The 15,021-nt window shown below is 42.2% G+C and overlaps 2 protein-coding genes across 4 annotated transcripts in view; both read right to left on the reverse strand.

Moving 5' to 3' along the window:
- ddx5 (DEAD (Asp-Glu-Ala-Asp) box helicase 5) overlaps positions 1 to 1,884 on the reverse strand; it is a 5,727-nt gene extending 3,843 nt beyond the window's left edge. Inside the window, exons 1-5 of one of the 2 annotated variants that reach the window (XM_035654622.1) lie at positions 1,723 to 1,883; positions 874 to 1,042; positions 660 to 756; positions 441 to 574; positions 258 to 323 (exon numbers count right to left, since the gene is read on the reverse strand). In XM_035654622.1, coding sequence (XP_035510515.1) covers positions 258 to 323; positions 441 to 574; positions 660 to 756; positions 874 to 1,042; positions 1,723 to 1,769 — 513 coding nt within the window. In that variant the 5' untranslated portion in view covers positions 1,770 to 1,883. Of the gene's footprint in view, positions 1 to 257; positions 324 to 440; positions 575 to 659; positions 757 to 873; positions 1,043 to 1,722 lie in introns of both variants that reach the window. The other variant, XM_035654623.1, reaches the window with a different exon arrangement.
- Positions 1,885 to 3,291: 1,407 nt separating this feature from the next.
- LOC118322963 (E3 ubiquitin-protein ligase SMURF2) overlaps positions 3,292 to 15,021 on the reverse strand; it is a 47,090-nt gene continuing 35,360 nt past the window's right edge. For both annotated transcript variants that reach the window (XM_035654839.1, XM_035654838.1), the window contains exons 12-19: positions 12,066 to 12,267; positions 10,435 to 10,538; positions 10,097 to 10,211; positions 8,798 to 8,976; positions 8,112 to 8,370; positions 7,813 to 8,014; positions 5,978 to 6,053; positions 3,292 to 5,825 (exon numbers count right to left, since the gene is read on the reverse strand). In XM_035654839.1, the coding sequence (XP_035510732.1) occupies positions 5,726 to 5,825; positions 5,978 to 6,053; positions 7,813 to 8,014; positions 8,112 to 8,370; positions 8,798 to 8,976; positions 10,097 to 10,211; positions 10,435 to 10,538; positions 12,066 to 12,267 (1,237 nt within the window). In that variant the 3' untranslated portion in view covers positions 3,292 to 5,725. The remainder of the gene's footprint in view (positions 5,826 to 5,977; positions 6,054 to 7,812; positions 8,015 to 8,111; positions 8,371 to 8,797; positions 8,977 to 10,096; positions 10,212 to 10,434; positions 10,539 to 12,065; positions 12,268 to 15,021) is intronic.

Below are 15,021 nucleotides of genomic sequence, written 5' to 3' on the forward strand. Positions count from 1 at the left end.
AAAAAAACCAAACAGCTTCATACTTTATTCAGTTAATTAAGATTAATAAGATTTCTGGCCAAATGCCATCAGACCAATTACTGCGAAGTTCAGACTCATTTCTAATTGAAGCTCTGAGTTTATGGTCTTCTATGCTGCTATATCATTAAATGTGTTTCTCTGGATAGAGTGTTTTGAAATAAGCCATTTGAAAATGTGTGTGTTTGTGTGTGTATATGTATAGCATGTAAATCAATGACATTGTTATGACTACTTACAATGGGACCATCCCCACGTTCCAGGAAAGGCTGGTGGTTGATGTGCACGATTGCAGGCAACAAATACTGTAAAGCAGACAGATGCAACGGTCACTTTTTTGGGCTAAAAATGAAAATTTCTGGGTTTTTTAAAAAGTGCTAGAAAAGTTATTAATGCCATGAAGCAGACAACTTGTAACTTACAGACAGCGTTTTTCCAGAGCCGGTCTGCGCAATTCCAACCATATCCTTGCCACTAAGTGCCAGAGGCCAGCCCTGAGCCTGGATGGGTGTTGGTTCAGTCCAGTTCTGTTTGTTGATGACGTCCATCACATAAGCTGAAGAAAAGAGGAAAACCATTAACTGATATGCACCAAACCTCCTCCATTGTACAGTTTCACCATGACACCGTTTTATACTTACAAGGGAAGCTGGCCTCGTGGAACTTTGCAATGGGATTGGGGCACTCTCTCCCCTTAAATGTAATGGTTTTGGCCCTTCTGTATTGTTCAACTTCTTGCTGCAAAGAAAGAAAGAAACAGGCGAGTTCAGCGGTCATAACGATTGCATAACTACACCGCGTGCAGGGGGGAGCACATTTCTACCAGTGTTACATAAGAGCACGCTGATCACATACCGGAGGCCTCCGGGTAACGTCGGGATGTTGCTGATAGAAGTTTTTCTCAAACTTCGGGAGCTCGTCCAGGTTCCATTGTTTCTTCCGCAGCCGCTCACCGGGATTGCCGAACTTCCCTCCTCCACCTCCACCACGGTTGCCACCGAAGCGAGGAGGACCGCCGCCATAGCTGCAATTAAATTACCGTTAGTCGCTGAGTGTGATTGGGTTAGTCGAGTCATGTACGGCGGCGGCAACAGCTGTTTAAAGCGAGTAGAGGCAAACTCATCTTAACTGCGTCATTCTGTGAAATTATACAGCTGCCATATACTTTCCAGCCACCAGAGGAACAATGGAAAACAGCCGGCATTTTGTATCCGCATTCACACCGCCACATGGCGAAAAGTCGACTAGCCAGCTGTATTAGCAGCACTACATGTTAGTGACCATCGTGTTCAAATGGCTTTATCGTGATAGTGCTGCGTGTTAACAGTGTAGACTAGCGATATGCAGTACCAGTATGGTTTATGAAAGCTCCCGGTAACAGCCCGTTAGCTGACGGTTAGCTACCCTGAAGCTAACGGAGAGCCGCTGTGCCGGGGCACGAGGCCAAAGTAGGCCTTGAGCCAAAGACAACGGCTCCGCTCACAGGCCCGGGCCTGGCGCGGTTAAATAGAGCCGACTGTAGGGTTAAATCATCGGTAGGGTCGCACCTAAAACTTAAAAGCTGATTAAGACGATCTCCTATAAGAGTAACACTGTTGAGGCAATCGATTCTTTTTTTTTTCTTCAGGTTTTAATCTTGTCAGCCATTTGTACAAATCACGCGAAGGCAAAACTAGTGTAAAACACAGGAGAAAAGGTACTTACCCTCTATCTCTGTCCCTGCCGCGATCTCTGTCGGAATATCCAGGCATCTTGTAAACAATTTGTATAAATAAAAAAGATAAATATCCTACACTGTGGCTTTACCGCCGTCTAATAAAAAACCCGACCGGCAGTAGTGCTGAAATGCCGGTAATGTGAAAATGAGGCCCGGTTTATATATTAAGAGGAAGTCCCCCTTCCGATGTATTCATCCGCCACACGGTTTTCGACTTGAGCTACAACAGAAAACATAGACACGTTATAGAACAGCGAAACTCTAGCTCCTACTATAAACACAACACCTGGGTACCCTAACTCTGCACTAAATACACTTTATAAGCTCATTTAGAGCAGACAGAAGAATATAAATATGGATTTAAAAAAACAAAACACATACGAACATTATTTATGTAGAGCCTAAAAATGAAATGATGATGTGGTTTATTATATATTAGACTGAAAATGCGTATCAGTATGAAAGAGTCAATACTATATTTTAGGTGCTTCCTTTTAATACATTGTATTTACATAAACGGGAGTTGGCGGATGGATATGTACGAGACAGAAACTTGGTAACCGGCTCTGACTGCGCTTCCGATGTATTCCGGTAAGTGACGTCATCAGGACCAACCCAAACATGAAAGAGACTTTTTTTTTCAAGTTAGACCCAATATGACCTGGGGGATGAAATTTCACTTAACTTCTGTTGGAATAAGTGGACGAGCAAATGTTTAGACATGAAAAAACTAGTACCGAGAGGTTTAAAGTGTGGCAGCAGTTTTATAAAAGTCATGTAGGTCATGAAGGCTTCATGTGAGCTCAAAGGTGGACCAAAAAGACTACAAGACTACACTTTCAGTAAGAGTGAGGTTTACTCACTCATTCATTTTTTTATTTTAGTATCAAGTCTATAACTATAATGTGTATTATGTCTTTCATCACTGGACTGCACCTTTATTTTTATTTGGTACTACACCATAAAACATTTTTTATCAATCTCTATAAAAGTGGCCAAAATAATGTACGAAAAAATAAACAGATATTATTCATTACATGTTTGGCTTTTTTATTCTTGATACTGACACATCAAAATATGATCTATCATCCTGACGAAGTCTAATCTTTTATATTCTTTCCAGTGTGTGTAGAAAGACGGGTTTCAAGACCTCTCTGTAGATAGGTAAATGCATCAATCTATGACACAACAACAAAAACTGTACTTGACACCTTCCCCCCCCACCCCAACAGCTCTATTCATTGTCATTTGACCCCCTTTCACCCTGCCCCCCCTCTGAGCCATCTGCCAGACGTTTTAATCCACTGTGGTATCAGTGGGTACACAGTGGGTGGTCAGGGCAGATATGTGCCATTCAGATGCAAAGTCTTTGCATCCCACACTTGATATTTATTCTCAGCCACTGTGGTAATAACAAGCCCCTGATAAATTGATTTAATGTAAGTAACTGTTGTACCAAGGGGCCTGTTTCAGAACACCTCTATTGTGAGTAGCCTAACAATGATTCTTTATGACATTTCAAACAACCATTCAAACAGGAAAAAGGACAGGACATGTCTTTGTACAAGGCCTTACATTGTTAGACAAAGGCAAGTTTAATTAGAACTAATTACACACAAAAATAAAATACTCTTACAAAATGATAGTGTTAACATACATCAAATTGCATCAGTCAGCTATGAGAGATATAGTCCTGCTAGTGGATCATGCTATTAAAAAAACAAAACAAAACAAAAAAAAACAAGAGCGGCATCTCTCAACTTGACTTGTTTCATAAAAAGTTCAGTTCTTCAACGAGAGGCAGCAGCTACGGGGCGATGCTGAGCGATGTAGTGTAGGAACAGACAGTAGGGCGATCAGCTTGTGCACTGGACTTAAAGGCGAATGAATATCTGTTACAGAAGTCACCATTAAGTACACGTGGCAACCTCTTTTCTGTTTGTGTGCAATTCCTCTTTTCATTTCAAGAAAATCTTTTTCTACTTAAGTTAAAGATAAATTACAGGTCGTTTGATCCACACATATGAACAATATCTTATTACTGTACAAAGCACCATCTGAGGACACTTTTCACTTTGCATACACATTAGTCCACATAAAAGAATGAAAATTAACAGTTTTTTTCTGTGTGTGTATGCAAACGTTAAGAACAGTCCACGGTCATAGAGATTGCTAGACAGGCAGCATCTTTTGAAAACATTCAAGAATTTCATTTTCAATCGTAGAAAACAATCCCCCTTTCTCTAAATAAAAACACCACTGATGGGACTGTGTAGCAGGCTAAAACAGGAGTTCATCTCATTCAGTTCCCTTTCAATCAAAAGCACATATGGACACATGCAACAATTACTGTGTGTTAACGGTCTCCCCGTGGGCAAAACAATTTAAACGACGAGACTTTTTAACCCCTTAACATTCAGGAAATCAAGACACGGTCAGAATTAGTTTCTCGTCAGTCGTCAAATCAAAAGGACATTAACAAACTACATATGACATCTCCTGAGAATGTGGCTAGGTAGAGCTCTTGGTTTCTTGGACATGTTTTGTGGCCACAAACAGGTATGAGCACGAGTAGTGTGTTGTGCACCTTAAGCAGTAGTATGTCGATGAGCAAGGTTGCCAATATAAGACAAACGTTAATGCTATTTAGCACCACATGGCTAGAAGGTAGTAGAGGTTTTTCTTTTCTTTTCCAACAACAACAACAATGTGGAGGCAGCACACAATAGATTATGATGTACTTTGGACTCTTCTGATACCATTAGAAATTAATGGTAGGTTTTCATGCTAGTGACAGTAATACAGCCAACTACAAGTGAACAACTGGGCAATAGAAAGGAAACATCACACCAACATATGTAGCTCCAGGATGAAATCAGTAGAATTTAAAGGGTCTGCTCAATATTTGCAAAGATTCATTCATTCAAAATGATTATGGCACTCGGAGGAAATTGTGTGTTTAGGATTTTTTGCTCTTCATGACAAACCTCTCCTTGTTCAGTATGAGAGAGGTTCCGTCAAGAAATAAACCACAGCATTGGTAAGTGAAACCCAGTTAAGCTTAGTTCTGTTTTCACAAATTGTCGTCTATAATTTAAACAGTAACACTTAACATTAAAAGATTTTATTTTTCTGGAACAATGGAAAGGGGTTTCTGAAATATAACAGCAATAAATTATATATATTATATAGAATTTTATTGTTTCTTTTTCAATTTTCCCTGTTATAGAAAAATAACACATTTCAAGCTATTCATTCATTTATTCATTTTCAAACAAAACTAGCTGTCGAACGTGTGAAATCGGTTTCTGGGAATGCAGCGCGAGTTGCGACTCAGGAGCAGAGGTCCCTGCTGCTGTCTTTGGAGAGGGTTGTAAACAGTCGGGCTAATTCAGTCTCTAGTCTTCTTATCCGCACACGTCCCTGTTTTTCCAGCCTTGGCATCGCTGATAGCCCCAGTGTGATCACTCTGAGGCACCAAACAGCCCGAGTCGTGCACACAAATTTAGTGTTTCCAAGTGGTTGTGGTAACCATTAATAACCCTGTACTGGTAATGTTGTATCAGAGAGGACTGACCTTGTGTTCTGCTTGGTAAGATGGAGCAATGCTACATGGAATACAGTCTATTTTTTAAATGCTAAAATGAACTTAGAAAAAAGGGAAGAGCCAGCATATTTTGCAGGTTCCACAAGTTAGTAAATAGTCTTGAGTTATTAGCAGCTGAAGAGATCCTTTTCGATGATAAAAAAAAGACATAATGGAGGGCTGGAGGGTCTTAAAAAGAAAAACCCAGCTTAAGATGACATTTTCTGGTGTTCTCTGCCGACCCTCCCTTAGCTTGGCCACATTTCCCCGGGAAGTATGGGCTTCCCCGGGTGAAGCAACCATGGATGACCCCCCATCTGAGTGGACTGATTTGTAGGGGGAGGCTCATCATGGCCGAACCATGTTGCTTCTGGTTGGTGCTGAGCTGTGCCTGCATCAGTGACTCACTCTACAGCAAAGCCGCACGTCTCCTCGATGGCAGTGAGCAACTTGTCGTACAGTTTGTCATAGTGCTCGTAGGGAGGAATGTCAATACGGTTGAAACTGGGAAAATAGAAGAGAACAGATTTTAAAAGAATTTTTTGGAAACAGATGAACTTAGGTTCGACACTTAGGTTCGACACCACTCTTCGTCTCAAAGGCAGACGCCATGTCAAACACTCTGGAAAATGTTACAATGCTGACGGTTTCCTCACCATGTGTGGGCTTTGGGCAGGTTGTTGGTGCTGGCATCAATCTGGTGGATGGTAAAGAGCCGTGGGCCGGCAGCACCTGTGTGCACACAATTACTCTTGTAAAAATAGACCTTCAGGCACCTGCTCTGCCATCAATTGTCTGCATACTCTCTTTGAAATTTCTAGCTGGTTATTTAAAGTTATGATTAATATAACATTTTGAAGTTCAGATTAAGTTGGTCGTTTTTTGGAACAAAACAAAAAAATCAAGACGCTCAAACTAAAACAGGTGAAACTGAGATGCAACAATTCAAGATGAAAAATTCATGCCAAGAAAGAAAGAACCTTCAAACATTTCAATTTTGAAATTACTAAAAGAGGGGAATTTAAATGACATAAATGCAGACGGATAGTTTTCAAAGTGAAGTATTTCAGTGCTGTAATTGTATCTAAATTTAAATTTCACACTTAGATTTTCAGTAGCTTATAAACTGATAATTATTATGGCCTCTCTTTGCTTCCACACAATACAAAGAGATAAACATGTGTGCAGGGTGTAAGCTGTTACAGAAGGTGTCTAGACGTGAGTTGTTTAATTTGTCCTTGTGTCTACATTCTTTAGACTTGATAGTTTAAACAATAAAGAAACAAACATTAGTGACTCACACCCTGTTATAGTATTTAAATTACTAAGTATGCTGCAGAGTGCTGTTTTGAGCTTTTGACCTTTATTTCAACAAATACTCATATGGTTCTGAGAATGCTGCAACAATACGGTATTTAAATACCAACAGGACTAAATAAAGTTGACTGCAGTTGTGTGTCCGACTTTTAGAATCAAAGCGATGCCACAGACAAAGCAAGCTCAACCGTGTGTGTGTGTGTGTGGTTTTTGGGTGTTCTAGCCTCTGCTGATGTTTTGACCAAGAAAGGATGGCCATGTTATATAAGGTGTGTAAGGCTGCTGTCTGCCTGTGGATCACGGTGTACTCCACATGCCTGGGTGCTCTGTCTCTGGGCAGCGCCGTCTGCCAGGATGGACCCACTGAACCAGCGCACTACTCTCAGACTCAGGGTTCGTCTGAGGTCGGAGAAACCCAGAGACAGACACACAGAGGAGCAAAGAATCCCAAACACGCACACATACACCAGGGCTGGAAATTAACTTTTTCCATAGGTCCCGCAACTGTCCCGCTATTCTAACTTCAACTGTCCCAGACTAACAACCATTGTCCCAAAATGAATTCCTCACATTCTAAATAATGAATATAGTTTAATGACTTTTAGCCAAATAAAAAAACTGATTGGCCACACATGGTTGCTAGATTTGTCACTAGTCGCTTTTTAGAAATAAAGTCACTAAGCGTGTCTGAAAAGTTGCTAAATGTATGCCGGTGCTGCCTCACTTTTAATCACCTAAAAATTAAAATGATATATATTCCCGGACGCATAAATGTATAAATAATTTCATTTGTAATATTAAAAGTCTGTACTGTCCCAGAATTGTCCCACACACTGCATCTTTGTGGCCCAGGTGCTATTTTTATATTGTCCCCGGGACAACGGGACATCCCTTGGTTCCGAGCGCTGCCACACACTCCCTGGATTGTGTTGTTGTGTTGTAGAGCACACTGTATGTGCAACAAAGGAACAGTAAAGACTACACTGTCACACCTTTTGTGCATTATGGACTTGGAACGACATTAGTATTCAGCGTTTCTGACCTAGTGCTCAAGTCACACCAAGCTATTTGATGAGTGCTTTCATACGTAGGACTCTCTTACATAACCATTCTAATGTAAAAGAAGCATTTACATAACAAAACGTATGCACAGTTTCACCCTGGGTGTTACTACCTTGGAGGGCCTTGAAGCCTTGCAGGGGAACTCTGGAGGAGCCTGTGACGAACTGCAGCAGCCGGGCTCTGCGCTCCTCGTCGAAGGACTCCACGGCTTTCCAGAACCACTTCACAATGTTGCTGTCTGGGGTGCAGTGTTTGAGCCGTGTGTTGGACTTCCAGTCGTTTATGTCGATTTTGCCCAGGCCACATACAATCAACTGCAGGTCGAGGAAAGACACAGATTTGGTATGTTTAAGTGTTCTTGGAGGTAAATCGAGCAATATGACATCTAGATTTGTGCCAACAACAAAGTACCTCTAGCTCCTTCTCATCGAAAGCCTTTAAGAGGTGCTGGGGGATGACCTCGTTGAAGCCCTTCTGCAGAGCCAGGAACTGGGCCTCTATGCCTCGCAGAAAACGCCAGTTGACGTAGAGTCGGACGTACTCTTTCTTGGTGTCCTGGGTGACGGGGATGCTCTTGCCGTTGGGCTTAAGCTCGTGCTGGATGATCTCTCCATAGGCATTGTGTTCTACGCAGAAGGTGTGGTCCAGCACACCTGTAATGTCGTTGTCCCTGAGGAGACATGAACATTTGAATGACTGTTTGAGGGCTTTTACACACTCACTATCAGTAACAAAAAAGTGCTTTTTCCAATAAAACATTTGAATGTGTGCTGATCAGTGAAACCAGCAGATGTGATGTTAAGCTGAAGTGAAAAAAATGCATAGACATGGTTGGAAAGCACATTATTGGGGACCACTGATGTAAGAAATATTCAAAAACCCTGGGGGGCGCTGTCATCAAAGTACGGGAGAGGAGTTTTCAAGGAGGCCAAACAACCCTGCTACTTTGTTTAACTTGTATAATGATAGCACAGACAGACAGGAATGCAGAACGTTATGTGAATGTGTTGTGATTCATATTCAGGCCTCCTCTTTCACTTTTCATTTACACAGAAAAGTCCATACAGACTTGTATAAAAATGTGTCTTTGTACATACAGGATCCACACAAGGCTGTTGTGCAGGTCAGGGTCAACAGACTCCATGTCGTCCAGGGTGATGGGTTTTCCCAGCAGCTGTTTGTAGAAGGGAAGAGTGAAACCTCCGTCTATGTAGTGGCCATGGAACACCGCCATCCCCATGATACGGCCCACAAAGTGAAAGTATGACAAGTGCTCCTGGGGGGAGACAAAACATCTTGAGTTTCCAAATGAAGAGGCAGAAGTGAGTTACCAGCAGAACTGGACACCCTTGAACAGCACAGTCTGAACACAGCAGCTAAAGCAATGCTTCACTCCTGTAAAAATCTACCCATGAGATCACGCTCGTTGACTGGAGAGTAAAGGCTGATTTATAAATTGTATGTAGGCTCTACGTTGAACCCACACAAGTGACCTACACCATCAGAACTTATACTTGTGCGCTAGTGTGTCTGCGTTGTTCTGGCACTGGGGTTTCTATGCCACAGTGTTGAGTTTCTTTGTGCACTTTAAACAATGGCGACTGAAAGTGAAACTCTCTCTCTTCAATCTGTCTTTTGTTTTCCTCGTTTCCTGCCTCCCCACTGGTGAAACGACAAGGACAAGATAATACGAGGGGACAGACAATAGCATGATGCAGCGAGGCAGTGTGCCTGTTTGTCTGCGAGTGTGTGAGGACACACTTGTCTGAGTATGTGTGTATGTTTGAAGAAGGATTCTCAAACAGTATGATCAAAATATTATCTGGGTTTTACATGAGTCGCCTTTCATTCTCAGACAACGGCAACACTGTTTGCAGAGCAAATAGCGATTAATACTTTAACAAATATAATGCAATTTAATACCTTTTTATGACCACTCAAATAATCCAGTAGGAATGATGAGGTCTACAGATATTTATTAAGTACATGGATTTACTGACATTAATATCCTTTTAATATCATTTTTGTCAGTACTTCCCAGCTGTATTGAACAATTATTCCTGGAACACAATTAATCAATTATCGTGACCTGGACACAGTACCGACTGGCGGTTAATGGATGGACGTTTTTGCTAAAACTGACACTTGCCCATCAGAAGACGATCTTCCTAGCTACTGTAGCTTACAGTACTGACTGTGTTTACTACAGGTCTAATGGCGCAGACTGAAACAGCCTTATAACTAATGTTATCGTCAACACCTCTGTAGTGGAAATATAAGACACTTGAAGACAAAACTGAATTAAATGCTTTTTAAGACATTTCAAGACTTGCAGATGGTCTGTTGATTCAGAACCTATGGTTGTGTTGCATTTTGTGTTAACAAATGTGACTCACAGGGTTGACAGCAGAGTCTGGGTTTATCTGCAGTGTGTAAATGTCATCACGGGAGTACTGGAACAGGCCGTAGTAAGGGTTCAGCATCTCATGGGACAGCAGATAGAGCCACTCCCTGTCCGCCACACAGACGCACAGAGGTCAGACAGGAGAAAAAAGACACAGATACCCGTTACATCCCAGTTCAGAACACGCTAAATCGATGAAGAAATTACTACACCAAAGCAGAAAAAACATGGCTCCTCCACTAGGAGGCAGACTGCCATTTAAAAAGTATTTACAGAACCAAAGTCTGTGTATTTCATGTACCATGCTCTTCTTTTGCTACAGCCTCTTACCTGGCCACTCCTCCATAATCGAGCCCCTCTTCTCCTCTGAACTTCACCATTAGCCTTTTCCATAGGTCCTTCGGCCTCATCTTCATCACTTGGCGATACGATTCCTGCAACACGGATGCAAACAAACACACACGCCTCGTCAAACACGGTAACAGCATCAGTCAGACAGTTGTTCACTGTATTTGCTCTGGTAGCTTTGCTGATGCAGAGCCATCTGGTTCTGTATGGTCCCCAGTGGAAAAAGAATTAAACAGAAGCTATTTATGAGTTTGCAATATCAATGTGAGGGACGCAGCCTCTGAGGAAAAATTACATGTGACCAGGTTTAGGGATTCATGCACTCTCCAAGCTCCATGCCTTGCATTATGGCACATGTTAAACATGGCAACTGCTAGACCAATGGTTGATACTAGAAGGACTAAAGTTAGGAGTTAGAAAAACAAAGTACTGGGAAGTGCTCTGACTAAATATTTGCTCTACAGTAGCAGTTTTGTAAGAAATGAGACTGATGCAGTGTGGCGTAACAGCAGTCATTTCCAACTGGTTCTGTCTCTGCCTCGATCAGTGTTCAACCAACGTGCAGACGGCTCACAGCGTCAGGGGGAGGGCTCATTTAAAGTGGATTAGGGGCAGTTATAATAAACACAGCCATAAGACTATAATAACACAGCCAGGTTCCACTGTGTCCTCCAGACACAGCAGACAACAGAGAGGTGCTGTAGGAGAAATGGGAATGTCTTATCTACACTGAAATGTACACATAAAAGACAGGTCCGACAGCCCAGCAGCTAACACTTGCACATTCAGTCATAATGTAATGTTTCAGCTGGTCTGGAGACGCTATGCAGTTATGTCTCAACCTCAAGACGTCTTCTGCCCCCCCACCCCCAGCCCTCCCTCTCGCTCTCTCTCTCTCACATTGAGATCAGCCAACAAAAATGTCTTCGTTCAGATTAACAGACGTGGCTGTTCCAGCACATTCCAGTGCATATTTTATGAGGGTCATGCAGTCTGTTGCAGGTGTTGTTGCTCTGATGAAGGACCCGCACCTCCTAGATGCAGAAAAAGAAACTCTCCAGCTGGGGAAAATGTACTTGGGAAAATCCTCATCTCAAACAAGAAGTCTGCTTTAGATTTTCAACAGACTACCTTCACACATCATAGATAAGAAGAAATCATTCTCACAGCCAACAGCTACAGACAATGACCTTTATGGGAGGAGGAAGACAAGGGGGGGTTCAGAGAATGTTTAACATAACTTGTGTGTGTCTATAAATAACATGTACAATTACAAGCAGCTCTGCAAGCACAAAAGGATGAAATATAGGGCTGTTTGCTTGTAAATTGGGGAACAACACAGGATTGCTCTTGTTTATTGCTTACAGTGCTTGCTGGCTGGAGTTTTGGGGAAAAACTGGGTAGGTGGTTGTGCAATGGAGCAAATATTACATTATTTCCATGTTTTTTTTTTACCAATTTGTTATGCATTTTAATTTGTTTCATGCATGCCCTGGCTGTGACAACAGAATTTCCCTCTGGGTTCAATTATGTACCCATATCTTTAATAACAGACGCCCCTTGTGAGCTTCAGATGATATGACATGACAGAGCTTGTTTCTTTCCATCCTCACCTCAAAGATCTCCTCACGGGACACCTCGATGCGGCAATGGCCAGCCTGAGGCTGCTGCTGGGACAGTTCCTGGCGGAGGATCTTGAGCTTCTGAACAAGGTCTCTCTTGTACTTGGGCACTGTGAGGCACTCGGCCTCCTCTGGGAGCTGACCAGGGGACACCAGAGCCTGCTGGGCCTGATCCTTCAACTGGTTCTGACGACTGGAGGGCAGAGAGAGGGAGAGAGACAGAAAAGAGTGGCATAGGAAAGAGGTGAGAGAGAGAGAGAGGAGAGGGAGAAATGGGCCAAGAGAAAGAGACATTAAGACACAGAAGGACAAGATGAAAGTCTTAGATGTACCAATACTAAACACAAACAAGCTTACTAGTGAGAAAAAGTAAACAAGCACTTAAAACAACAAGAGGAAGCCAAGAAAATCAAAATACAGCTTTCTGAGAGTGAGAGTTCTTTCTGTGTCCTTTGCTGACTGCAGAGTACGAGGAGTAAACACACTGAGGTCATCTGGGAAGCACATCAAGTCAAACAGCTGCCTCAGCCCCTCACAGACAGACAGACATAGGTGGAGGAGGGATTAGTGGAGGTAAGACATCTCCTTCACCCTCACTCACTCTCTCTCTCTCACACTCCTCTCTCTACCTCTCCACCTCTCCACCTGGCAGAGGCCCGGTGGTCTCACACAGAGAGATGGCTGAACTAAAATAAGGCTTTCTACGGGGGAGCAGCAGAATATGACTGAGGGAAAGAAAGTTCTGCAAATAGATACTCTGTTGCTTTTGACTCATCATGTACACTTGCGGTAATGTAGGGTCATCAAGGGCACCTGGCAGAGGCTTTCTGGCACATTTTTTGTACATTTTAGTACAAAAGTTGGTCTTAATAGTGCAGACACTGTTATAGATAGAAACTACCATGTACTGGCCAGGTAAATAACTACTTATTTAGGCAAAATTACTATGGAACTATATAATTTAAGTGAAAAAAACATGTAAAACTGTCTAAACAGAGCTACATTAAGTGAAAGCTAGCTAGCTGAGCCGGCTAGCCTTTGCTAACGCTGACACTAAATTTACAGATTTCTTCAGAATAGTGAACCAAATCAATAAGGTTGTAGCCGGAAAACCAAAACAATGAGCTGAAAGTTGATACAAAGAACCACAAAGCTGAGGGTTGCTCTGAGATTTGAGTAATAATTGTCTGTGGGTTTATGACTATAAACAACATTTAAATTTAATATATTGTGATTCTAAAATAAATTATAGTGACCATAATATATTAAACTGTAGATTAATTTATTGTTAAGTTTCCACTGTAAATCTAAATAGTGGACAGACACAAGCAAAACAGGGATACATTTCACTCCTAAGAACTATGGACTGTAAATGATAAAAACAGTTCATTTTCTTTACAAGAAAACAAATAGTGCAAACGGACAAGAAAGATGCATGAGTGCTGCATCTGCATGTATTATGGCTAGCCTAAAAACTTTAAACCATTCTTTCTTGCTTTCACTACTTCTATTACTGCTCTTTGCCTTGGAGGAGCAGTCTAGTTTGAATGTACAAGCAATCTCAGTTGAACTTAACTGCATTTTAAAATCATTTCACTCATTTCTTTCTTCTCACTGGGTACTGAAAAAGCAAAAACAAAAAAAAGAAAAAAGATTTTAAAGAAAGCAGCATTTGAATCAGCGTTTCAAACACAGCGACAAAAAAGCGGTTAACCACAGCATCAATAGTGTGGCTGTGAACATCATCTGCGGTTAATGATGACAGAGGTCTCGGGAAGACAACTTCTGAACCAGGCGCTGTGTTTGGGAAGACAGCCTCTGAGGGTGGCACAGTAGGGAGGCACACACACACACACACACACAGAATCAAAAGAGCCTTTATGGGGCCGGCACTAAAGGATTATTTGCACAATGGCCTTTTGCACTCCAGTGGGGGGTAGCAGGCATGCTCGGCCCTGAGCAGGGTCATAAACACCAGAGTCTAGAGCCGAGCACAGAGGGTGGTGGAAGCATACACATGTCGGTCTGTGTGCGTGCAGTAAGGATATGTAACCTATTACACTCAAAGTGATGCCAAGGTTAAAATAAACATTTTCACACAGGCTTTTATCTGGTAATTTGAGCAAACCACACATTGTGTTTTCAATGGAGCTGACAAATACTTAACTGTCAGTCAGTTCTTTTTCTGACTGAGAATACAGTTGTCAGAAGTTAATTTAGCTCAAAACTGGTACTCTCACGTATCCGCCCTATGGCTTACATTCTCCTCTACCACAATGACAACTTCTCTCTGACTGAATGACTGTGTTTGGTTTCTGGTGTCTGCCCAGTAGAATCCAGTTTGGCTTTTCAATCACTTCCTGCTATCCCGGAAAGCCACAGGGCCCCATAGGACACTCGAGACCTCCTCATGAATCCCTTTATTTCCTGCAGACTAGACTCAGACGGGAGGAGGGCACTCTCCCGACATCACCCAAACACTGTAGACAACTCAGAGGGTGGGAGAGAGGAGACATGGAGCATCTCTTCCTGCACTTTGACCCATAAATCAAACATTCCTGCTCTGTCTCTGTTGCTCTTTCTCTCATGGTTGCAGGCAAACATGCCCCAGAGATCTCTCTTCCTTTTCCCAACTCCTTACTGATGAGCGCGACTCTGGTGCATGTTACCTGAAGATGCTGAAGACTGATGTTTTGGCTACGCTGCAAATCAAAAGTGTATGTGACACAGTTATTTCTCATGCAACTGTACAAAGACAGACTTGCAGCCAGTTCTTAAAACCAGACAAGGATTCAGTTACCTTTTGAACAGTGACCCCGACCAGTCAGGGGGGCTTGAATTCGGCAGGAGATAGCAACATTAAAGTGGAAAAATAAACAAAACCGTGGTCTGGATGCTCAGTCTTTAGCAAATAAAAAAGGCACTATACTATAACTCTGACTGACAT

The sequence above is a fragment of the Morone saxatilis genome, unplaced genomic scaffold, assembly GCF_004916995.1.
Source record: "Morone saxatilis isolate NCDOM2014 unplaced genomic scaffold, NCSU_SB_2.0 Contig14, whole genome shotgun sequence".
Lineage (NCBI taxonomy): Eukaryota > Metazoa > Chordata > Actinopteri > Moronidae > Morone > Morone saxatilis.